General features: G+C 39.6%; 1 protein-coding gene across 1 annotated transcript in view; it reads left to right on the top strand.

The window, feature by feature from the left end:
• The window catches only part of C7 (complement C7), a 55,312-nt gene that overhangs the window by 14,637 nt on the left and 14,072 nt on the right, over positions 1-26,603 (top strand). The window contains exons 7-14 of the mRNA XM_065905224.1: positions 9,039-9,212; positions 10,482-10,725; positions 13,054-13,164; positions 15,985-16,151; positions 17,356-17,584; positions 19,903-20,074; positions 22,961-23,048; positions 25,097-25,229. Of these exons, the coding sequence (XP_065761296.1) occupies positions 9,039-9,212; positions 10,482-10,725; positions 13,054-13,164; positions 15,985-16,151; positions 17,356-17,584; positions 19,903-20,074; positions 22,961-23,048; positions 25,097-25,229 (1,318 nt within the window). The remainder of the gene's footprint in view (positions 1-9,038; positions 9,213-10,481; positions 10,726-13,053; positions 13,165-15,984; positions 16,152-17,355; positions 17,585-19,902; positions 20,075-22,960; positions 23,049-25,096; positions 25,230-26,603) is intronic.

The following is a 26,603-nucleotide window of genomic DNA, read 5'->3' on the forward strand; positions in this document are numbered from 1 at the left end:
AGTTTTTAAAGGTTACTCCCCATTTACAGTTGTTAAAAAAAACGCTGGCTATGTTCCCTGCGTTTTACAATACATCCTTGAGTCTATCTTACACCTCCTACTAGTCTGTACCTTCTACTTTTCCCCTCCAGTTTTGCCCCCTCCACCACCCCCTGCACTGGTAACCCCCAGTTTGTTTTCCTTATCTGTGAGTTTACTTCTTTTATGCTATACTCTCTAGTTTGTTAAGAACACATATTCTTTAACTCCAGGGTACAGGGCAATAATACTTTTAATTTGTGTCATTCATGCTGAAATATCTATTGTCTCATTTTCAGTTCCATGCTCCCACAACCTGATGGTCTGTCCCTGGTGTGGGTGTTGAAACTCAAGACTCTGGTCATAATCTATTGTGATAATTTCCTAACCACTGCCATGGTTAAAAATGCATTTATTTTTTAATTTACTTTTTTACACAGATGTTCATAGCAGCTTTGTGATAACTAAAAACTGACTTCAATCCAATTATAGACCAAAAGTGAATAGATATTACATCCATACAATACAATACTACCCAGCAGTGCAAAGGAATGAGCTACTCATACACACTACAACATGGATGGGCAAGTTATGCTGAATTAAAGTAGCCCACAAGTACATACTGTATGATACCACTTATATAACATTACTTAAAAATGCAGAATAAGGAATTCTCTGGTGGTCCTTTGGTTGGGACTCCATGCTTTCACTGTGGAGGTTGGGAGGAGACCAATCCTTGGGGGGGGGGGAACTATCTTTAGCTACAGGGAACTATCTTTAACTCTGATATGGTAGATCCCAAATTACTTCTATATCTGCAGCCTCCATTTGGCCACCAGGGTAATGATGTCACCCAGTGGATTCTCTTCCACTGTTCAGAGTGCCAGGAGCACGTTCCCTGTAATATTCAGGATATCCCCTCCAAAACAGAGCACACACTCCAGGATGTCACTGATGTAATAACTCCTGAAGACCAGTGGGTCAGGAAACAGCACTGCCGAGGCCTCTGCTGGCCACAGAGTCTCCCCCTGGTGGCGGCGGGTCTGCTGGCCAAGTATGCTTATATTTTTAAATTATGAAATATTTCATATGTACAGAAGAGGGTGAATAACATATACTTGCAGTTTAGAGAAAACTAATAAGATCAAACCAGCCAATACTAAAGGAAATCTATCTTGAGTATTCATTGGAAGGACTGATGCTGAAGCTCCAAAATTTGGCTCCCTGATGCGAGGAACTGACTCATTCGAAAATAATCTGATGCTGGGAAAGATTGAGGGCGGGAGGAGAAGGGGCCAACAGAGGATGAGATCATTGGATGGCATCACCGACTTAACGGACATGAGTTTGAGCAACCTCCAGGAGATAGTGAAAGACAGGGAAGCTTGGTGTGCTGCAGTCCATGGGGTTGCAAACAGTTGGACACGATTTAGCAACTGGGCAACAAAACAATTATACTAATAGGACTGATGTATGCCCAGGACCCACCTTAAGAAACAGAGTATTGCCAGTGACTTAAAGGCTCCCATCTACCCCTCTCTGTCACATCCTCTCCACCTGTACAGTCTGTGTAGCCACTATCTTACATTTTGTGTTGATATTAATCACTTCCTTGTTTTCCTGTATATGTTTATCCCGTATGTCTTTGTCCTAAAGAAAAATTTGTGATTTAGTTTCGCTTATTCTTTGCCACTTACACAGATAAATCATGTAGTATGTTTTCTTCTGTGAATCGTTCTTTCACTCAAGATTAGTTTTGAAATTTATTCATGCTGATGTAGATGGTATTTTTACTAGTTTCCTTTTTTTTTTTTTCTTATGAAAATGCCTTGAATGTTCTTGTGCATGAGTTGTTCCATGCCGATGAGCTAGAGTTTCTCTAGGGCAAACACTTGGAACTCAAATGGCTGCCTTGTAGGTTATGTATAGGTTATATTTTACTAAAGTTTCCAAAATGGATATATATATATGATCCATCTATACTCCACCAGCAGTGTGGAAGAGACCTGTGCTCCACATCATTGCCAGCATCTGTATTCCAGGCTTTTAAACTTCATTTACGGTCTCGAGGTCTCCTCTGCTTCTTGCGAACTGTTTCTATCATAGACACTACCTAAACTCATCCTGTTCCTTGATTTCCACACAAAATCTACTCAGACAAAAGCATAATGGCTTTAGGGGAAATTCCTGAAGATTTAAAGGGAACATAGAGATTTTCTACTGTAGCAATGCCAACGCATTCAACAACAACAGTTGCGATCTTCCATCTTAAATTGTCTGTCCTTCCACAATCTCATGGAGAAGGCAATGGCACCCCACTCCAGTACTCTTGCCTGGAAAATCTTGCCTGGACCGAGGAGCCTGGTGGGCTGCAGTCCATGGGGTCGCAAAGAGTCGGACACGACTGAGCAACTTCACTTTCACTTTTCACTTTCATGCATTGGAGAAGGAAATGGCAACCCACTCCAGTGTTCTTGCCTGGAGAATCCCAGGGACGGGGGAGCCTGGTGGGCTGCCGTCTATGGGGTTGCACAGAATTGGACATGACTGAAGTGACTTAGCAGCAGCAGCCACAACCCCAACAGAAAGAAGTTTCTGGTCTCATCCTGTTTTAGCCTGTTTCTTGCTCTTCTTTTCCAAGGTTTCCTCTCTCATGCCTTTCCTTTCATCTTCCAAGAATTCAAAATTTTCCAGTTCAACCCTCTTTACTGATTACTCCCAAATTTGTAAAGCAAAACTATTAGAATATTCAGAGGGAAGGGCCTTTAGTGTACCAAAATTAACCATCTTCAGAAAGCAGTTCTGATTATAAGGAGCAAATCCACCAACCTCCAACTTATAATGGAATTAAGTTACATTTAAAAATTATTGAATCATGAAAATGGAAAGTGGAACAGATCTGAAAAATGATCATAGCTACCAAGTTATGAATATCTCTGGTGGCATCTGCACTATTTTAAGAAATTTGTGTAATTTTAATCACAATATCTTCACAATATCTATGGAAGGGAAGTAATATTTTACTGTTTTATATAAGTAGAAATCAAGGCTCAGAGGACTTCAACTGACTTGCTCTAAGTCACTAAATTAATAAGTAGCAGGGCTTAGGACTTGGTTCCAGCATGTCCCAGGTGGTGCTAGTGGTGAAGAATTTGCCTGCTAATGCAGGAGATCTAAGAGACATGGGTTTGATCCCTGGGTTGGGAAGATCCCTTGGAGGAGGGCACGGCAGTATTCCTGCCTGGAGAATTCCTTGGACAGAGGAGACTGTCGGGCTACAGTCCAGAGGGTCGCGCAGAGTTGGACATGGCTGAAGTGATTTAGCACACACGCCAGTATGTCAGACTTCACAGCCCTTCACTTTTCCGGTATATCTTACTCTCCCTGTGCTGTGCTTAGTTGCATTTTGTGACCTCATGGTCTGTAGCCCAGGAGGCTCCTCTGTCCATGGGGATTCTCCAAGCAAGAATACCGGAGTGGGGTGCCATGCCCTCTTCCAGGGGATCTTTCCAACCCAGGGATCGAACTCAGGTCTCCCGCATTGCAGATTCTTTACCATCTGAGCCACCAAGGAAGCCCAAGAATACTGGAGTGGGTAGCCTATCCATTCTCCAGAGGATCTTCCCGACCCCATCGAGCTGGAGTCTCCTGCATTGCATGTATATTCTTTATCAGCTGATCTACCAGGGAAGCCCATTTTACTCTTCCAATGTATTGTATTAAATGCTTTTTCAACTCTAGATTCGAGCATGGTGAAAAACATGTATTGTAATTTATCCTTTGGCCTCAAGGGAGAATGTGAGGTAGGTATATGCAGAGAGATCTTTCTCCTCTTATTCCTAGGGTAATGTGTTGATAATTCTTTCATTATTATAAGGGGGAAAAGTGTGTGTGTGTGTGTTTGTGTGTGTGTGTATGTGTATACATACATATACAGAACAGAGGAAATAATAAGGGAGAGGACTCCTGACATGGTTGGAAGGAAGACATGTTTGAAGCCTGCCACTTCTGAAGAAGAAAAATAATTCAATAACAGCATAATCCTGCCATTCATTTTTCACAGCATGACCTGCTTTTTGGATTGACATCTGAAATGCCTTTTCAGTCGTTGAATTTGAAGGAATGTTTGTCAGAGGTAGAGGGAAATTATAGCCTGTTATTGACTGAAGAGTAGAGATGTTTTGAGAATCCAGCCAGAGGGAAGTGAGGTGGAAGCAGCAGGCAGTGAGTCAGTCAGGCAAGCGCGAAACCCAGGTGCCAATATGGAGGTGGTCGACATTCTCCTCAGTTCAGACAGACTGGGGGCCTCTGTGGATTCACTCTCCAGGTAGAACATGACTTTTGGCTTGTTGGAACATAAACATTAGTAAATAGACAGAAAACAGAATCGGTCGGTCTCTCTTCTAATCTCTGTTGTGGAAATCAGCTTGATAGCTTATCCAGGAAAGTCCGTTTCTTACCGAGTAGGCCACTTTGAAGCTATGCATGTTCTCTGTTTGCTCATGTTTTTCATACTGCAAGGAAGCCTTTGAAACTCAAGTACATTCCTGCTCCATGGTCACTTTGGGAAGGTGCCACCCTGCTTAGTTCAGCTTGGGACATGCTGAAAGACAGTCCTGTTTATTCTCAGCATGTAATGAGCTGCAGATGGGAGTAAGCAAAGATCAGGATGGAGAAAATAACTTTCTGGATCTTCCTGTTTTGGTCTTGGATGTACTTCATAATATTAAAAATTTTATTGACATATAACTGATTTGCAATGTTGTGTTAATTTTTGGTGTATAGCAAAGTATATATATATATGTATATATATTCTTTTCAGATTCTTTTCCATTATAGTTTACTACAAAATATTGAATAGAGTTCTCTGTGCTATACAGTTGGACTTTGATGTTTATCTATTTTAACATTTAGTAGCTGATACCTGCTAATCCCCAATTCATTTATCATCCCTCTCCCTAACTTTGGTAGCCATAAGTTTGTTTTCTATGTCTGTGAGTCTATTTCTGTCTTGTAAACAAGTTCATTTGTGTCATTTTTTTAGATTCCACACATAAGTGATATGTGATATGTCTTTGATTTACTTCACTTTGTTATTTAGAGATCAGATATGTCTGTCAAATTAATAGGAAAAACACCTTCTAAAGGCAATTTTAACTAATGCTTAGTTATCTGATCCTCTGCATCCTCTGAAGGTACGAGTCTAGTTGTCTGAGATTTCTAAATCTACTTTGTTAACAAAAAAATAATTTGAATAATGATAAAAATAGCTTACATATATTAAGAGCCCTTTGTATACTAAGCACTGTTTCAAGTGCTTTAAATGCACCTTATTTTTTCTTTGTAATAACCTAAGTAGGCAGGTAGTACCATCTACTATTTTTACAGATGACAACTATAGAGTGTGAAGGCCAGAAGTGTGATTTTGGAGTCCTTGTAGTACCTTCTACTTTGGTAGGATTAGAGTGTGTGTGTGTGTGTCTGTGTGTGTGTGTGTGTGCTAAGTCACTTCAGTCGTGTCCAATTCTTTGCGACCCCATGGACTGTGGTCCGCCAGGCTCCTCTGTCCGTGGGATTCTCCAGGCAAGAATACTGCAGTGGGTTGCCATGCCTTCCTCCAAGGGATCTTCCTTCCCAACCCAGGGATCAAACCCGTGTCTCTTATGTCTCCTGTACTGGCAGGCAAATTCTTTACCACTAGCACCACCTGGGAAGCCCCAGAATATGTATAAGTGTTAATAGAAATGAGCCGGTAGAGAAAGAAAACTTGAAGTTGTAAGCCAGGGAGTAATCGATTTAATCGGTCCTTTGGAGAGGTGGGAAGAAATGCAGTATAGAAAGAAGTCAGAGAAATTAGCCTTAGATAGGAGGAGGAAAGTGCAGAAAGGAAGTGAAGGTGTTCATAAGTTTGTAGATTTGTTAGCCAGAAGTACGAGAAGTCTCTTGTCTGACAGAGGAAATATTTGTAAAGAAAGAGGTTAAGGTTATCTTCTAAGAGTGAAAGAAATGGCTGTAAGAGTGAGGGATTGAGATGGGTGCAAAACTTTTGAAACCAATATGTAGGGAATGGGAGAAAGAATTGGCTAGAGATTTAGGATTACTGGCATATATTGAGGGTTCCACTGAAATTAGAAATCATGAATGAACTTATCATAACACCAGTTGATAGTTGTGTGATTTTTCTGTAGTAGTGCTAAGCTGCTTGGCTGTGAGGATTGAACTAGGGTTGGGTTTTTGCCTGGCAAATACTGTGGCAGGACATACCTAGGCAAGGCTCATTGGCAAGAGTTAGGTTCATTGGCATGAGAGTGGTTGAAGTCATGAACCATGAAACTTACCTACAACAGGAAGGAAGTGAAAAAGTGAGGGTGCTAATAGGGAAAGACAAGGGGAAGTAACTTGCAGAGCTTCTTTCTATGAAGTTGAATAATAAGCTATGGCAATAGTAGAATGAGAGTCGAAAGAGTAAAAAAGTCAGAGTGTAGGATGTTTGAATTGTGATTTCAGAGGAAGACTGAGTCTGGGGGAATTCAGGATCTTAGCCAAAATGAAGAGGGTGTTAATTGAAGCAAATTTAAGATCACACTACCTTGAGAAAAGATTCCTATGGCTATTTGGAGAGTTCACAGGAGTGAGGAGATGCTGAATTCATGTTCTGAAGAAGCTTATATGCATAGATCATGAATCAAGTATTTGAAGATAAGAAAAAATAGACTTTTTTTTTTTGCTAAGACAGGAAGTTAGATAACTTTTCTTTCTTAAGAAAGGAAAAACTAACTTCTGTGTATATCCAAGACCAAATATGACTGAGACACTATCTAATGACTCTAGAAATCTCTAATACATTTTTAATAATGTCCTTTTTGAGACTCGCCTGGTGGTCCAGTTGTTAAGACTCTGAGTGCTTCCACTGCAAGGGGCTCAGGTTCCATCCCTGGCTGGGGAACTAAGATCTCATATGCCAATGGTGCAGCCAAAAAAAATAATGTCCTCTTTATAGTCAATAATAAAAATGATAATATCCTCTTTGTAGTCAAGAATAATAGTGTATTCTTCATTTTGACTTGAACTGAATTTTTGCACTTGAATTTTAAGCAAGTCAATTGCATAATATAATGAAAATACTGCTGAAATAAAAGGTATAGCTAAATCCATTTTTTCTTTTCTTCTGGCATGTTTTTAGAAGGCATGCCTAATTTTTAACATGGGTAGTGACAAAAGTATTATAATATTTCCTGGCATTCTTCTGCTGAATTTCTTTCTAGTCTTTTTTTTTTTTTTTGACTGAGCATATACTTACATATTTGTAGTTAATTGGATTTCTAAATATCACATTTATACTTGCTTTTTCATTTAACATGAATAGTGTGTCTTCACAAGCATCATTTACGATGGCTGCATAATATTATATTTTATTTTTAGCTTTGTTTTAAAAATGTATCATGAAAAGTGAAAGTGAAGTAGCTCATTCGTGTCTGACTCTGCGACGCCATGGACTGTAGCCTGCCAGGCTCTTTCATCCATGGGATTTTCCAGGCAAGAATACTGGAGTGGGTTGCCGTTTCCTTCTCCAAAAAAATGTATCATATTCATCATTTAAGTTTTCTCTGCATTTTTTATAACTTGATTTTAAATACAGATGTATATAAACATATAATAAAAGACAAATACTTGTGAAAGGAGAGTTACTGATTTGAATATTCATACAGAACAGACCAAGAGTCATATTGCTTGTTTTGTTTTATTCTTCTGGTGACTCACATTTTTAGCAAGTTATTTGCCTATGATTTAAAAAATTAAAGTTTTTTTCATGAAGATTTATATATATTTATATGTATATATATATTTTCCTGAAACATCAGGTATCTATCAATACTAGAACTTGTAGTAACATACAAGACTGTCTGATGGGTTTGAATGTTTAGACCCTCTTAGATGGGACATATGCTCACTTCTTCATTACCCTACCTTCCACTGGTTGCTTCCAACATTTATATTACTTGACGGCCCTCATTTTGACCCTTGATCTAGGACAAAATAAAGGATAAAGAAATGATGGTCTTCTCCATGAATGCTGGAGCTGTCACTTCTCAGACACACATGACTATCCCGTTGTCGGTTTTAAAATTCTTCTGGGATGGCTTTTTCTTCTACCATCTAGCAAAGGAAAAGCAATTCTAATCTTAGCATTAATTTAAGTCTAACAGAATTAGAAATTTAAATCCACTATGGATCATATAGAACAGTTCAAAAACAAAGTCCCAAAGATCTAACTAGTTCATATCACCTGTTTGCACCTCTGTGTCCCTCTATTGGATGAAAAGTCAAGAGCCAGCTGCTTCGTAGGTCTCTGTTAGTGTAATTCTGGTAATTTGCTCACTTCTGGACTAAATGCTGGCATTAAAGGAAAATGCAAGATGTTTGTACACAAACATATTTTGTTAATCACATGGGATTGCTGTTATTAATACTATGCCTCCTGCTTGACAAGGAGTAATTCTAATAATGCACTAATTGTTGCAATAATGGACTAAGTAATTATTATAATGAACTCTATTTTTTTACAGTTGTATAGGCCTGGTCTTAGAATCACTGTTGTTTTACATTAATGAGGAGCTTTGTCTTTTGGAGAAGATCATGTGAAGAAAGTATCCACGTTAAGGGATCCATGATGAAAGATTCTTAATTTGATCATAGCAAAATTTTTCATTTTCTTTATGGTACATATTTAAGGTGTGGTGGTTGTAGTTTAGTCACTAAGTCATGTCTGACTTATACAACCCCAAGAATTGTAGCCTGCCAGGCTCCTATGTCCATGAAATTTCCTAGGCAAGAGTACTAGAGTGGATTGTCATTTCCTTCTCCAGGGGATCTTCTCAATCCAGGGATCAAACCCAGTTCTCCTGCATTGCAGGAAAATTCTTTACCCCCTGCACCACCAGGGAAGCCTTGACAAATTATTCTTGGTTACATCTAAGGCCTTAATTTACTCATAGCAAAAATTTTCATTTTCTTTATAGGTGAAAATAAATAATGATTTTAATAATGAATTTTACAATAGTACCTGGGCTTATGTAAAAGAAACATCAACAGAACATTCATCATCTAGTAAAGGACGTTTTCTCTTTTTTTTTCATTCTTCATCTTCTTCATACAGTTACTCTTCAAATGTGAATACGCTCATTAAGAAAAAGGTTAGTGTGAAATATTCATTAACTTTTCCATATTTTGCTGGTTTAAGTATTTCTAACATTAACAAAAATGTATTTACCAAAAGAATCAGCTACAATTTTTTAATTAGGGCATAGTATCTTCTTCAAAGAGATAATCCAATATACTTTGTTAAAAGATATAGCTTTTGTCTTGTTAATTCTCTTTCATATTGTATTTATTTATACTTTTTATTTTGTTATTACTTGTTCTTATTTAAAAATCTAAAAAAAACTTATAACTTTAAAATCTTCTGGTTAAAACTAGCCTAAATTTCTAATTCATGATTACTGATGGTACTATAGGTGTTATATACAATTTCAAAAATCCAATGAAGATGTGCTTCTGAAACACTAATACTAAAGTTTTTCAAAGAGATGTATTACAATAAAGGATGTTAAGATACCTTATTACTTTGGAGAGACCAACATTTTCATCTGAGGAGCTAAAAGACTTAACTTTAGATATTCTATTGTTTTGAGATACTAAGACTTTTGTCACAGGCAACCTGAACAGTTGAGATGAATTGTACTTATTGATACATACTTAGAGCCGAAGGATTTTTCAGGCTGCTTATCATTCATAATATGCACAATTCATCTCATTCTTAAAGTCAGTAACTTGATAAATAAATCACATAAGCAAGGTATAAAGGAATATAGACATTGTTTGTTTTATGACTACATGGAAATATGAGTGTAAAAACATTTATCATATTCATATTATATTATTCATATAAGTGAGAATTTGGTGTAAGTTAACTCTGTCTTGGATATCATGAAAAGATGCCTAGGAAGGGTTTAAAAGATCTCATTATAAAGTGGCTTACCCTGTAAATACCCCACTATGAAAGGTAAATTAGATATTCACCCTACTGATAAAGTCATTGTCAAGATGTGGACTCTAAGGACATTATATCCCTAATTGTGAGATTATTTGGTAGTTAATGATGCTGATTCCTTTTTGCTAGTTGAGGAAGGCATAACAATTTTGTCTTGGGCTTTTAAAAGTTAGCTATAAAACAAGTTATGAAGTCATCACTCAGATGTCATTCCTGTTTGAGATTCCAAAAATTCCTTCGGTTGCTTCAAGTGGGTGTGTTCAGAAAAGACCTCGTTATGCTTCAAAAGCAAAAATTCACAAAGTCTGCATTAATGTAGGTGACTGTTGATGGAGACATTGGACCAGAAAATATTTCCGTTGCCTTTTAATCTTCAACCTAAAACACCTTTTACTCTTTCTTCTTCCTATAGAGTTATCAATTATTGGTTCTTCGGAACACTGTTGAAGTGGCTCAGTTTATCAATAACAATCCGGAATTTTTACAACTGGCTGAGTCATTCTGGAAGGAACTCTCTTACCTTCCCTCTCTGTATGACTACAGCGCCTACCGAAGATTGATTGACCAGTATGGAACACATTATCTTCAGTCTGGGTCCTTAGGAGGAGAATACAAAGTTATCTTTTATATGGACTCAGAAAAAGTCAACAAATTTGGTAAAGTATTAAAAACATTGCTGTATATAAGCATTGCAAGGATTTTAATGGGGGAATAACCTATAGTTAACTTAAACTTTAGAGCTTTAAAATATGACAAATAGTGGCTAAATTGCAAAGGAATCCAAAATTGTATTAATCCATTATACTCTACACAAAACCTTCCAGGCCTTAAGAAAAAGCTTGCCTACTCTTTTGGATAGTATCCTGAAATGAGAGTTAAGTTGTTACCATTGTTGTTATCTCTAGAGGATGTTGATTGGGTTTTTATAAGACTTTTTTATCTCCCCATTTCTCAGATTAAGTAATATTCCTTGAGGAAAACTGATGAGGATTTTACTAATATTGCAGAAATCAAAATGTTTCAGTGAAATATTTTTTTATTTGCCTCTGTTCTTTACCACTCACATGCCTTTAAAAACAAATCTGCTCTGAATATCACAAGTTTGTTTACTACCTAAGACTTGTAACAATAGCTTAAATTTATTGATTCCTTCTCAACAGGTGAGTTGTCTATGTCAGCAATGGTCCTCACTGCTACCCAGTGAGATGTCCACTCTGGCTCCTGCCCCACAGGCTGAGAAGTGGAGGCTCAGTGCTGGGAAGAGACTCATCTCAAGGCATATAGATTGTAAGGAGGTCTCACTGGCTCCAGCATCAGCTTAGCTTTATCCTTACGTTATGTTGCTGCTGGAATTGCCTGATTCTTGTTAGAAACTGGGCACACTACTGAGTTCATACTAGGTTGACTCACAGTGAGAGGATATCCTCACCAGCTACCGCCGTGTTGGAGGAGCATGTGAGTCTTAAGATCCGCTCCTCCTCTCCAAAGACCTTTTGGCCCTGGCTGGTGGCTCAGAGGGTAAAGTGTCTGCCTACAATGCAGGAGACCTGGGTTCGATCCCTGAGTCGGGAAGATCCCCTGGAGAAGGAAATGGCAACCCACTCCAGTACTCTGGCCTGAAAAATCCCATGGACGGAGAAACCTGGTAGGCTACAGTCCTTGGGGTCCCAAAGAGTCGGACACGACTGAGCAACTTCACTTATTTATGGGCCAAGTCCAAACTTCTTCCCAGTTTTGTCCTGAAGCTCATGGCCACACTTGCTTCTCTATCCAAATTCACCTCTTCAGTGCCTTATTCTTCAGTCAAGACTTTCTTACCACTTTGGAGGAGAGTAAGACTTTTCAGATGAGATTCAGAGGAGGAATATAGCCTTGTCTTGTGGGTAAACCACAATATTTTCTGTTTCCATTGACTATTTTCCCCCCTAGGGCTTAATTTTTTTTTTTTTTTTTTTTACCAATTATGATTCAATTAGAATGTGAACTTCTCTAACCTCAACAGGTTGGAAATGAATGCACAAGTACAGGTTTTTGTAGCAACAACAGAGGCAGTATTTCTTTGGGGAATTAACCCAGAAAATGGCTTGATGTAAACTCAGTTTCATGATCATTTTTTTTTCTTTAACACTTAAAAGAAATGAAGAGGATTTAAAAAAAAATCCTTCTGAGTTGGTAAAAATTTTGAGTAAAAATTTTACTCGAGCAGTTTCTGTTCCTCCCAGAAGTTTTAATTGAAATTAATCAAGACTCCTGGGATATGATATACACAAGTGTTCTTTAAGAAATATTGTGTTTATTATAATATTGTTAGTAAAATTATATCAAATGTATTTCTATTCTTTATTATTTTCTATCCTCTTTTTAAAAATTACATCGGCAAAATTCCAATTGATAATGAATAGAAATTATAACCATCTAAGATGTCATTGGAAGAAAATGTAGAAACCAGAGATGTTAAAGATGGAGAGACTGAGGCACTAGAACTAGGGTTTTAGGAATTAATTACTGTATAACCACACCCAGTTTTTGGCATCTCCAGTAGGTGGGCTGGAGGCCATTGCATATTGATTTTTACCTATTTGCCTTGTGCCTGAGAAGCTGACTGTGGTTGGGTGAAAGATATTAAAATCTGAGGTGTTCAATTTTAGTTCCCTCCACTATTTCATATAGAAATCATCCATGTAACCCCACCCTCTGGTCAAAGACATTAGAAGTCGATATTGGCTGAATCATTTGAAAGTGAGACAGACAGTTGATGCCTTATCCCTAAATATATGCATGTATCTTATTTTGTTTATAACAAAGATCAAATATTGCTTTTTCTGACCCTTGATCCTCCTAGAGCACTTGAAAATATACACATCATATCATTTTTGATTACAGTGGTAGGAAACAACCTCTTCTCCCACTCTCACACCTGGCATCTCAAAGGAGATTTTTCAACAAATGTGGAAACTAAGCATGTTTAAAATTTTTCCCCCCAGATTTCCATTCAGAGGATAAGAGGAAATGTGCTTCCTCACATTTCCAGTTTTTGTTTACATTATCAAAAGAAAAATGCACAACGATGGATGATGCCTTAAAATCGGTTTCAGGTAAATGAGAAGCGGGTAATTTTCATTACAAGTTTACCTCCATCCCCCTTGTGGTTAATTCCTGGTCTCCAAGGGACTTTGACATTTCAGCAGGCATTCTATTTTGCGTTTTTCAAACACTTGTGATCTTTCTGTCGGATGTCATGGCAGTGATTCATCATGCAGAACAGAAGGTTCGCTGAGTATGTCCTGGGCACTGTAACTATGTCCTCTGTGTACACCACCCCTGTCTCCTGTGAGGATGGTTGGCAAACCAGTCTAGAAAAATGACACCAAGAGGGGACGCTTCAGTTCCACTCTGTAACATGGATGTTCAGTGCAGGCAAAGATTTGGTGATGGTGGTGGCAGAGTAGGGGAGGTGGTGTGTTAGTCTTTGAGTGATTGAAGAAGGAACTGGAAGGGTAAGACTGTCTAGACTGTCTAGACACTGTGTCAGGGAGTTTGGGTTTCATCCTGATGGCGAGGGATGCCATTAAAGGATTCAATACAGGGAGTGAATAAATGAAAGATGACAAATATAAAGTTGTAGTGAAACAAGAGGGATTGAAAGGGAATAATCTGATAGGATAAAAACCAGAAGAGATGAGTAAAATGGAAGGTAGAGAAGAAGCTGATAGTGAGAAGTGCTAGAGTGAAGTTAAGTAAGAGAAAGTCTGAAGATTCTTTATTGGATTTGGCCATTAAGACTTAATTGCCTAACATGAAGAGATTTTTAGCGTGGCAGGGATGGGAATGAGACTGTGCCACGAAATGTGTAAGGCCATGGAGTGATATTGGGGCTCAGGTTCTCTTGGTATGATGGCAGAAATTGGGATGAAGGAGAAGACTGATGCAGGTGCTAAGGTCGTCATCAAGAAAGTGTGGAGTCTTTAGCAGATAAATGCAAGGAGGAGGGAGACACTGTTAAGCCAGGCTTTAATTCCTCATTTACTTACTGTATTCATCAACTGTTTATGGAACCTATGGTGTCTGCAGAAATTGTTCTAGGCACTGGTGAGGCAGCAGTGAACATGCTAGAGAAACAGCCTGTCTTCTTAGAGCAGACAGGACAAAAGAGAAGGACAAGTAGTTGAACAAGGGGGAAATACAATGACCTGGAAATAGAAATGAAAGTGGGAGCTTTGAAAAGATGTTAATATCAGCTATCAGCTAGGTTGGTGGTCAGAAGTGGCTCATCAATTTTATTTTGTGTTATTTTTTCTTTCAGGCCTAACAAACAGGTAACACTTACAATGTGCCCAGCACGATTTTAAGTGATTTATAAGAATTAACCAATATACTCCCACCTAAGAGTTGGATATTATTACACATCTCCATTTTACTGACAAGGGCACGAGCCACAGAGAGGTTACCTAAGACTACAGTTGGTGTCAGGCTTGAGATTCCAATGTCTGGCTTCATAGTCTGGACCCTTTGCTGTTGTCCTGGGCCGATTGTCTAGGGGAAGAGGGCCAGCTGAGCAGAGAGCTTACTGAGGTGTAGAGAGAGAGGCTACAGGCTTAAAAATAAATATGAAAGCTGATCTCTTATACTCTGTATTTTGTAAACAAGCTTATCAGTTAAGGTTGTAATTCTCACACTCTGGTGTGCATGAGGATTAGCTGGTTAGCCTGATCAGCTGCTCAGGCCATGGCTTTTCTCCCAGCTATTTCCTTCTAGATATCCATCTGATATGAGAAATCTGCAGTCCAGGTTGATATGTATTAATGTATGCCTGTTAATTTTTATTAAGAGCATTTTGCTTACTATAGTATTCCAGATGCAATGAACTTTCCCTCCCGACATTTTCTTATGAAAAATTTATAACATACAGAAATGTTGAAAGAACATAGTAATAAACACCTATGTACCCATCCCTTATATTATATATATATCTATGTATAGTATTTATAATGTTGACTGTCAGCAATACAAAAATATGTATTTAAAATATTTGAATATTTGCTGAATCACTTGGAAGTTTCAAACATGATGTCTTATCCCTAAGTATATACATGTATTTTCTAAGAAGCAAGACAGTCACCTGTATAACAAATATTCTTATTACACTAAGAACATTAAGAATATGAATAATAATCTCTTAATAATCATCTACTATTAGGGAATGATTGTGTCTGTTTTCTTTTCTCTCTTAATAGATACTGTTTTTAGAGTAATTTTAGGTTCACTAAGTGATTGAGCAAAAAGTACAGAGAATCCCTATATCCCCAACCACGGGCACAGCCTCCTCCACTATGAACATCCAGGCCACAGTGGTCCATTTGTTATAGCTGATGAACCCATACCAGCACAGAATAATCATGAGGGTTATTTACATGAGGGTTCTGTATGCTCATTGGGTTCGGCCAAATACATAATGACATGTAAACATTATAGTGGGTTTCCCTGGTGACTCAGTGGTAAACAATCTGCCTGCCAATGCAGGAGATATAGGTTCCATCCCTGGATTGGGAAGATCCCCTGGAGTAGGAAATGGCAACCCACTTCAGTATATTTGCCTGGTAAATCCCATGAACAGAGGAGACTGACAGGCTGCAGTCCATGGGATCGAAAAGAATCAGACACAACTTAACGACTCAATAACAATCCATTATAGTTTCATATACAGCAATTTCACTGCTCTAGAAATCCTTTAAAGATCTTAAGAATCCCTCCTACTTGGCAACCACAGGTATTTTTACTGTCTCCATAGTTTTTCCTTTCCCAGAATGTCATACAGTTGAGTGGGTTGTGTTAAAATACTTGATAGACTTTCAATTTCATTTTCTCATTCTCATTTCATTTGTACATCTGGACTTATTTGATTTTTCCTTGAGTAGAAAGCGGGGACAATGTGTTGCGAGGGGTCCCATTTGTCAGAGGGGGACGTTCTGGCTTAGTGGCTGGCCTTAGTTACCTGGACCTGGACGATCCTGCTGGAAACAAACAACGATATTCTCGCTGGGCAGGATCTGTACCTGATCTTCCTGAAGTCATAAAACAAAAGGTATGTGATGTTCAGTGCTATGTGGCAGCCTGGATGGGAGGGGAGTTTGGGGGAGAATAGAGACATGTTTATGTAGGGCTGAGTCCCTTCGCTGTGCATCTGAGACTGTTACAACATTGTTAATCATCTGTACTCCAATAAAAAAACTAAAAAAAAAAAAAAAAAGAAAGAAAGAAAAAAAGAAGAAAGCACCAGAAAGCAGTCATGTTTATTTGCCCTGGGAGAGTGAGACTAAATCAAGGTGGTTAAACAGAGAAGGTTGTAATTAGTGTTTTCTGTATCCCAATTATGGTTTGTATAGTGAAATGAATGCATACGTAATTGGAAACAGAAGTTTCATTATCCTGTATGTCCATATTTCAGTTGTAAAGGTTAAATGTCTTGTAAATCCCAAGAGAAATTAATGCTAAAATTTGCATTTCTAGCATTTGACCTAATTTTGGTTATGCTTCCTGGTCCCTGATTCAGAGGAGTTATAGATTCTTTCACTAGGAAGTTACTTAGGTTTGTCTAGTATTAGGTTTGTCAGATCATCTTTCTTCCTGTGCCCATGGCTTAGTGGTTTCTGGAGTCATGCAGGTTAGTTCTAAAAAGATAGAATCAATTTGACTGGCAGAATTTTAGGATGTTTTATTGGTACAGTCAGTTCTTGTATAACACAATATATGTGTTCCTAAAAATCAGAGAGTTAGGCAAAACTGCAATAAAGACCACAGGGCTTATGGGGAAAACGGTATTAGGAATACAACACACAAAAACTTGATCTGTGACACTCACTAAAAAAAAAAGACAGGCACCAATAAAAACAGCTGCAGACTTACACATGTTAAATTGTTAAATGCATAGTCTTCAACAAATGTGGCACATCACCTTGAAGAGAACCTGAATCTTGCAAGGGTGGAAATGTGTGGTCTTCAAAATAATCTTTTAATAACTAGAAAATGAAGGTCCTATTGGTTTTAAAAAATTTTATGCATTCACACAAAATGCAAAAAAGATTCCTTCCTTATCTGGTTCTAGTTTTCCCTAGGTTTGTCTTGTGAAGAAAGTGGGTTGCTTTCTTTTTTTATTTGAACAAGAAATAGTTGGAATGAAAATGAGTGGCTTTTGATTTTGTTTTCATAGCGGTGAGCCAAAATGCTGGAAGGAAAATATTCTTACTAAAACTCTGATTCCTGACCACGTGATGTCTTTATCTGTGTAGCTAACACCTTTGTATGAACTGGTCAAGGAAGTACCCTGTGCCTCTGTGAAAAAGCTGTACCTGAAACGGGCCTTCGAGGAGTATCTGGATGAATTTGACCCCTGCCATTGCCGGCCTTGTCAAAACGGTGGCATGGCCACTGTTCAGGGAACCCAATGTCAATGTTACTGCAAACCAAACACGTCTGGTGTGGCGTGTGAGCAAGGAGTCCTCTTAGGGGATCAGGCAGGTCAGTGTGCTGCATTTATGCTGGCCACTTTCCCTCTGGCCTCTTAGATTGTGCTTCTTCATATATGGATAAGGGGAAGTCTCATCAGGTTTTGACTCTGACTCTCCCTCTCTGTTCCACCTCCAGATTATAGCTACTGGGGTCAGGGCCCTTTGCTGTCTCACTGATTTCCCCATGTGCACTAACAGAAAGTTAGTTGCTTCAGTTGTGTCTGATTCTTTGTGATCCCATGAACCATAACCTGCCGGGCTCCTCTGTCCATGGGATTCTCCAGGCAAGAATACTGGAATGGGTTGCCAATTCCCTTCTCCAGGGGATCTTTCTGACCCAGGGAATGAACCCAGGTCTTCTGCACTGCAGGCAGATTCTTTACCATCTGAGCCACCAGGGAAGCCCCTGAACTAACAGACCTGCCTTCAATCCTCCACTCTCTATTAAAATAGATTTATTGCCTGAAACATGTTCCATCCTTCCATGGTCATCTCAGTAAAGTTTTGTCTTAACTTAGGCCTACAGAGCTTTCGTCTGAACTGACTAACCTTTCTGGTGGCAAGCCTTTGGAAACACCACTGTTTCTATTTTCCATTATGTCCCCACCAATTAATCATTCATTCACAAATATTTGTTAAACAACAGCTGTGTGCTCAGCAGAGCATTTGATGCTTGAAGTCAACATGAAGCTGACTTTATGAGGAGGCAAAGTATGAGACGATTTGTGTATATTTGGTTTTTTTTATATTTGTTTTTGTATTTATTTATGTGGCTCTTTCATCTCGAAAGCTCATTTCTTAAGGTTAGAACTGTTTGCTTCTTTTATTCCTGGAGCCTGATACAGGGCTTGATTCATAAAGTCACTTAATAAATAAATGTTTGATAAATGAATGAATAGATGACTAAACCATGGTTGCTTATAGACAAGCATCAAGAAAACATCTTTGCCTCCTAATATTTTCCCAAGTGACTAGTCTTGATAAATTAAAATACCATCTCTGTGATTGATTCCTTTGAAGGTTTGATTTACAGCTATTTGCTAAACTGGAAGCTCCCCCTGCTGGTGAGGAATGGAGTAGCAACCATAAAACATCAAGCTCTTATTACCTACTATTAATACTGAGGGCTCAGATGGTAAAGAATCTGCCTGCAATGCGGGACACTGGGCTCGATCCCTGGGTTGGGAAGATCCCCTGGATGAGAGCATGGCAACCCACTCCAGGATTCTTGCCTGGAGAATCCCCAGGAACTGAGGAGACCGGTGGGCTACATTCCGTGTGGTCGCAAAGAGTTGGACACGACTGAGCGACTGAGCAGACACATACACACAACTTCTAACTGTGGAAGAAAGAGTAAGGAAGATTGGGGGGAATTATTATACAAATTATTTTCGTTTCGGTGTGTACAATACTGAGGAGTGAGTGTTGGGGGCGAGAGGGGAAGAGGGATGTAGGTCCTGCAGTAGAAATAGCTAAGGAGCAGTAAACACCCCTTCTATTAGCAGAAAATAATGCTGTGAGGGGGTGGTTCCTGATTAGTTTCTAACTAGGAAAGAAAAGTTCTTAGAATATGCTTCAAATTCTCTCTTACCTCCCCCAAGGACCATGATGGGGAAAATAGTAAAAACTGTGAGACAGGAACCAGCCCTGAGGTGGAAGGTGGCCAGAGTGAGTGAGGAGGTACCTGCAGGTTAAGAAGGATGCTGACAGCAGGTAGACACATTTCTTCTACTTGCATATTTCCTCATGTTATCCAGCTCCAACCCTAGGGTTGGCAACCTGGGTACCCAAAGGACTATGTTCTTTTCAAGCCCAATCACTGCTTTAACAATAGGACCTTATGGGCCTTTATTGAGAGACTGTGAGGTGATAAAAAAAGAACCTGGATTCAGCTGTAAGACCGAGTTACAGTCAGGATGTGGCACTCGGCTGCCAGTACAGCACTGGACATAGCATTTAACCATTTAGTCTTGGATTCCATGCCTATCAAATGAAAATGTTAACAGACCTCTTGGCCACCTCCATTCATTTTTGTGAGAAGTAAATGAATGAAAAAATGCACGTGGAAGTGCTTTGAAAATAGTTGTAAAATAATACACAAATTTAAGTTATTGTTGCAAGGACTTTGTTAGTGCAGTCTTAATTTGGACAATCCTAGTCAGTGTGCAGGGGCTGTCTGGCCATGGTGGAAGACCTCAGTAAACAGTGTGAAGGGAGTACACTCCGAATTGTCGCCGCCCTCAATAACCACTTTGCAGAAAGCTTAGTATTAAGCTCAGAAATCTTTCTCTCTAAGTGCTCTCCAAAGAATCTTTCTCTTATTTGCAGGAGGGGTGGATGGAGGGTGGAACTGCTGGTCCTCTTGGAGTCCCTGTGTTCAAGGGAAGAAAACAAGGAGCCGAGAATGCAATAACCCACCTCCCAGTGGGGGTGGGAAATCCTGCATTGGAGAAACCTCAGAAACCAGGCAATGCGAAGACGAGGAGCTGGAGCATTTGCGGTAATGGAGACCAGACCTCCTGGCAATTACATAAAACTCAATGCCCTCTGCAGAAGCATGGAATACGTGATGGCTGCTATTGAAAATTTTAAACTCTAAATGATGGTTTTATCAGGGAGTGCTTGGTTTTTGACACTGGTGTCAGTTGAATGGGAGAGGCATGTGGGAAGTGAGAATCACTGAGAGTGCCTTGACATGTAGATGCCTTTCCTCTGTTCTTTGGTTGAGATGTGCTCAAGTTGCTCAGTTGTGTCTGACTCTGCAAACTTATGGACTGTAGCTCTCTGTCCATGGGGATTCTCCAGGCACGAATACTGGAGTGGGTTGTATTTCCTATTCCAAGGGATCTTCCAGGCCCAGGGACTGAACTTGTATCTTTTGCATTGGCAGTAGGGCTCTTTACCACCAGCATCACCTGGGAAGTCCTCATGTGTGTGCTTCAAGTTTTCCTGATGCACCTGTTACAAAAGGCTGGGGAACTGGGAGGTGGTCTGGCTCAGTGGATGCGAGCAGCAGCTTTGGCGTCAAGCAGATCTGCCACCTGCCTGCTCTGAGACCTTGAGCAAGTTACTTACACACCCCTAAAATCAGGATAAAAGTAGTAGATACAGTGATAACCAAAAGTTGTCAGAATTAAATGAGGTTAAGAACACAAAGTAATTAGTACAGTGCCAGGCACATAGTAGGCAGTCAATAACAGTTGTATTATTTTCAGATTTACCACCCCCTCTTATTTATTTTCTTTGGATGAAGCATCAAGAACATATTTGAGATGGCTAACATCTTCACTGATTAACCCGACTTCCTATTGGTCAGGATCTTGCCAAAACTATCCTTAAAAATGCTTCATTGCTGAATTGTTCCCCTGGGTTGGAATTCTTTATGGCACACCTTACTCTTTAACACTGTCCTTATCAACCTTTTCTGATCAGGGATTAGCAAACATTCTACAAAGATAATTTGAAGGTCACGTGAGTTGACGAAAATGTAGGATGCATGGGTGTGTGGTATTAGCATAGGGAAACGGGGTGCCTTATTCCCAGGTCTTGGGTGCCTCCAGCAAGAATACTGGAGTGTGTTGCCAGGCTCTCCTCCAGGGGATCTTCCTGACCCAGGGATTGAACCTGCGCCTCTTACATCTCCTGCATTGGCAGACAGGTTCTTTACCACTGGTGCCACCTGGGAAGTCCCATCTCTTGGCTGTGGCAGCTGGCAAACATATGAAATCTGGAAGGAGGGGAAAGCTGCATTCAGGGCACAGATTTCTGGGAAGGCGAGGGTCTCTGAGGGAGCCTTGGCCCCAGCGGGTGTGTTTCCTCACCCGCAGACATAAAACTGGATGGACATGAGCCTCCTAAGGAAGCTCTGAGAGAATTCTCACTCTTCTTGGTGCTCAGAAGAAAGAAAATATCCTCTTCCTTAGTACAAAAAGGAAAATTAAGCTTACTGCTTCACATTTCTGAGTTTCCTCAGTTGTGACAAGAATATAAGGAACTTAGCTCAGAAGGAGGTGACATTCAGAGGCTATTTGTAAGACTTCCCTTCAGATTTCATGTTTCTGGAGTGGAGTTAATATTGGTGGAAGAGTGACCTCAGAGGCACCACTGATAATCATTGCCTAATGATGGATGTCAATATTACCATGATTATGATGCTGAAAGCTCGGCCTCGCTGTGCTGGTGCCGAATTAAATCTCGGAGACATTGTTTTGGGTGAAGTAGAAAAGGATAGCTTTATTACTGTGCCAGGCAAAGGAGGACATAGCAGGCTCCTGCCTCAAGAAACTATGTGTCCCAAGCCCCGAGGATCTGCTGAGGGGGTTTTATAACAAATGTCCAAGGGTGGGGTCTCTGACAAGATCAGGGTGTGTACCCAGCTTGCACTCTCTTCAACTCATCTCTGGTGATGGGTCTCTTTAGTCTGGCCTCAGCTGTTTTCTTGGTTGCTTTTCCCTTGATTAGCAACTATTTAAATCTGCCCTTAGGGAAGGTCATGGAGGCTGGAGTCTTGCCTATAAGAAACAAGGGACAAAAATAGGCCTCCCTACCTGGGAGCCCCACAGGGACCTGCTTGAATTCAATTATTTTGAGCCCTGCTAGAGATTGCCTTGTGAGAGGTAGAAAGATCCTAAGTTTCAGGAGCCTACAGCGGCTGAGATGGTTGGATGGCATCAATGGGCATGAGTTTGAGCAAACCTCGGGAGATGGTGAAGAACAGGAAAATCTGGCGTTCTACAGTCCATGGGGTTGCAAAGAGTCGGAAATGACTGAGCGATTGAACAACAACTGGCTAGATGTGAATCTAGTCCCGGTATCTTTTACTCTATAACCTTGGACAAGTTACTCAGACTTTCTGAGACTTTTCCCACATATCTCAGGGGGTTACTGTGCATGTGAATTGGGCTGAGGCACATTTGTAGAACATCTGCCATGGTGTTTAGCACATAGCGAGCGCTCAGTCAAAAGTGGTTATTTGGTGTTATCACTCTTCCAGGATCACGAACTTGAATTGTTTTATTTTCAATAGAGAAGTAATTCTGTGTTTAAAGTATTTAAGAGACAGACAGCAGGAGAAAAAGTAGTGTTAGATGGATGTCTTCTAGAAGTCATATAAGGATGTGTGTTGTCCAATCACTTTTCTTTCTTTCTTTTTTCTTTATGCTTATTTTCTGCACTACTGACCTGGTTGTTATCTTTTGGAAGCTCAAGTTTGTGTTTGGGTTTTCTGTCATGGATGTGATCAGATGTTTGGTTCTGAGAATGGCAAAAACATCACACATGATGGAGTCCCTTCAGATGCAAATGAAAAATTCACTGTAGTGTAAAATATTTATTAGCAGTGAAAAATCCATCACATTAATGATGTTTTATTTCCTTTTCCTTTCAGATTGCTCGAACCACATTGCTTTCCCTTGTCTTTGGTTCCAACAAAATTCTGTTCATCACCTCCTGCCTTGAAAGATGGATTTGTTCAAGTTGGTTATGAAAGAGATTTTTTTCCTTACATATCCTTTTTGCTCCAAGTTCTAGCTCTCTACTGATGTTCATAATCTATTTCCTCCTCCTGTGATGAAGCAGTGCTAAAAACATTTTATGTGTGCATTTTAGTTTTTATCGGTAAGGGTTTTAGTTTGTGACTTTTCTTCTTTGGCCCAAGGTGATTAGAATTCTGCAGAAGGCAGTGTATCTCCCACGGTAAGGGAAATCAATATCACCACCCAATGAATTAGAAATGTAATCATGCCAAAGGGCTGCTAAACATTTCCATTCTGAACATGAAAGTAGGAATCTATAAGCGAGGTTTTCAATATAGAGAACTTTCCGTATTTTTATCACTAAAAGGAGTTGTTTAAAGTTTTTCATAACTACCGGGGCTGGGGTGAAGCATGCCATTTATTCCAGGAGCCAGTGAGACATTTAGCCAGTGTCTGGTGAGATATGGGTCATAGTACTTTGAGCAATTTTCTTGTTCAGGAAGGAACACGAGTCATCTGCCACTGTCATTCTGGAGAACTTTCTTGCCTTTGCAGCCATATTAATTTGTGTTCTTCTCACTCCTTGTTATGGTGAGACTTTGGCTCCAAACCCCAGTAAGTGTCTCTTTGTGCTCACATAGGAGTTACTGCTCATCAGGATTTTCTCAATGCCACCAGCCTGGCTTTCTCCATGACAGTTTCTGTCTCTCAAATGCCAGGCCCTTGAACATATACTCGCTGAGCGTTTGCTGAAATTTCCCCAAATGTAGGTACTATTCAGAGGTGTATGTGCTGTCGTCAGCTTCTGTGCATGTGGTGTCCTGTAAAGAACTGCAGATTCTAGACACTGTCCTGTGGACTGGCTACCTCACAGACACCCGTGGAACTGAACAATGGATTATTATTTGACCTTTCTTCTCCGCCCCCCCCCCCCCCCCGCCATTTTCTAAGTTTGGGGTAGAGCCTGAGAATCTTTTTTCTTTGTTTTAAAATTGCTGCTAGTGATTCTGACAGAGATGGCCAGGTTTAGACACTGTTGAGTTAGACTTTCTCATATAGAGGTCCCTTCTGCAAGAAAGAGGAAGGCTTAGGGACTAGAACTAAAGCAGATCAAGTATCTTTCCCCATTTTCTGCAAATCTTAATGCCAATTTGGGTGCTGTGTTTCCTACCAACTCCCATTATGGAGCCAGAATGGATTAGGATGAGTAGGACTGTGAGAAGCAGGCTCCATAGAATTTTGTTCTAATGCCAACAGCAAAGCTGTTCCAGCTGCAAGTCCTCTTCCAGGCTGATTTTCTTTATCATCCCCTTGAGTAGCAGAGAAGTAAAAGGATAAGGAAAGGCAACAACAGAGAAACCAGACAAGCATGATAACTCCCTCAAGGCTCAGACTTTAGATTCTTCCTTGCTTCACCATGAAATCTCACCTCTTGGCATTATAGGCTGATAACATGTCCTCAAATCTGACTCAGCTCCAGCAACACTTCCCTTACAGGATGGGGCAGAGGAGGGTGGTGGGCGAAGAGCAACACTATGCTTCTCTTAAAAGTCATCAGTGGGAAACTCAGACTCCCATGAACATGCTGATAAGATGTAAACATTTCTCCCTGTTCATAATGGCTTTTGTTGGGTGTGATTGCCAGTGGACAGCCCATAACACTTCACTAGGAAGAGTTGACTGACAAAGACATTTCTAAAATCTGATAACAGACTTTCCTAAAAGTATAAGAGAAGTTACTTGGGCAGTATCCACTAAAATAATTTTGATAAAATGTTTAGTGCAGTGCTTCATTTGGGGAGCAGTCAATAAATTATAGTACAGTGGCATTAATATCTTTATTTCAATAAATGATGGTATCAGTGTTGTTAATTAGGACTATACAGGAAAAAATGATTTTATGGACAGTTTTCAAAGTGAGCTATTTGAATGTAGGTTGCCTAGTGATTAAAGAAGTCATGGTTTATAGGCTGAATATATCTAAAGAAACAATTTATTAATGCAAAAGAGATGTATTCTTCCTCTTTCCATCTTTTATTTCTGTTTAGGATGAAGGTGCCACATTTCCTGTTGGGAAAAACATAATGTATACTTGCAATGAAGGATACTCTCTGGTTGGAGACCCTGTTGCCAGATGTGGAGAAGATTTGCAGTGGCTTGTTGGGAAAATGCATTGTCAGAGTGAGTGGCCTTGGTTGTGGTATTTCATTTAAGATGAGTGGAAGGTAATAAATCAGAATAAATAGCTACTCATCGTATGCTCTTGTCTTGATCTTTTTCTTTCTGAAAGGCTCATATGATACCATTCAGGTTTCAGGAGTACCTTGAAAAATCCTCAGCTTTCTCTAGTTGCTAGTGGTCCTGTTAAGTGAGGCATGTTTTACTACATTTTTATTCCTTTTTTTTTCCAAATCTTTTTTTGGCTGCACCACATGGCATGTGGGATCTAATCCAGTATCGCTTGCATTGGCAGCATGTGACTACTGGAATTTAAACTACTAGACCACCAGGAAAATCCTAATTGCAATTTTAAAGTTTCTGGGGTAAATCAGAATAGTTCAGGGAGCTCAGTTCTAACCAATTCTCAGTTCTACTCAAGACATTCTTCAGAGTTCAATTAGCAGGGATTTACTACAATCTACTTCCTCAATACTTTGGATCCTAGTCTGTTTAGATGTAGGTATCTGAGTAAGTGCTTTTGCATGTTGTATCACCCTAACACTGTCCTCTGGTTTCCATCTCAGCTATACTACAATGTAAGATTCTGCAGCAATGGATAGACAGCACCACTGGGATGTATTTTTCCCATGTTGATTGTTCTGTGCTATGTGAGGAAAGTCTGAGTGCACACACATACATTTTACTCTCTGGGGTACATACCTATTAGTGAAATATCTGAGTTATCAGGCGTACACACGTTTAGATTTGGTATGCTACCAGTTTTGGTGAAGAATCCACTTGCAGGCCAGGAGACCACTTGTAATGCAGGAGATATGAATTCAATCCCTGCGTTAGAAAGATCCCCTGGAGAAGAAAATGACAACCCACTCCAGTATTCTTGCCTGGGAAATCCCATGGATACAGGATCCTGGCAGACTCTAGTCCATGGGATTGCAAGAGTCGGACATGACTTAGGGACTAAACCACCACACCAGTTTTCCAAGTGGTTGTACCAATTTACGTCTTGGACAGAATCCAAGAAGTCAAGATTGCTCCGTGATACAGATGTTACACTTGATAACATCTATCTTTAAAAAATTTTTTTAGCCATAGTAGTGAGTGTGTAGCAGTATCTTGTTTTTTAATTTGTATTTTATTTTTTTTTCATTTATTTTTATTAGTTGGAGGCTAATTGCTTTACAATATTGTAGTTGTTTTTGCCATACATTGACATGAATCAGCCATGGATTGAATAATTTGTATTTTAAAATTTGTATTTCTTCTGATGACTAATGTTGGTAAGCCTGTTTTCATATGTTTATTGCCGTTTGGATACTTTTTATGATGAAGTGACTGTGTAATCTTTTGGGCTTTTTTTTCTGGTGGTTGGTTAGC

This window comes from Muntiacus reevesi, chromosome 14 (assembly GCF_963930625.1).
Source record: "Muntiacus reevesi chromosome 14, mMunRee1.1, whole genome shotgun sequence".
NCBI classification, from domain to species: domain Eukaryota; kingdom Metazoa; phylum Chordata; class Mammalia; order Artiodactyla; family Cervidae; genus Muntiacus; species Muntiacus reevesi.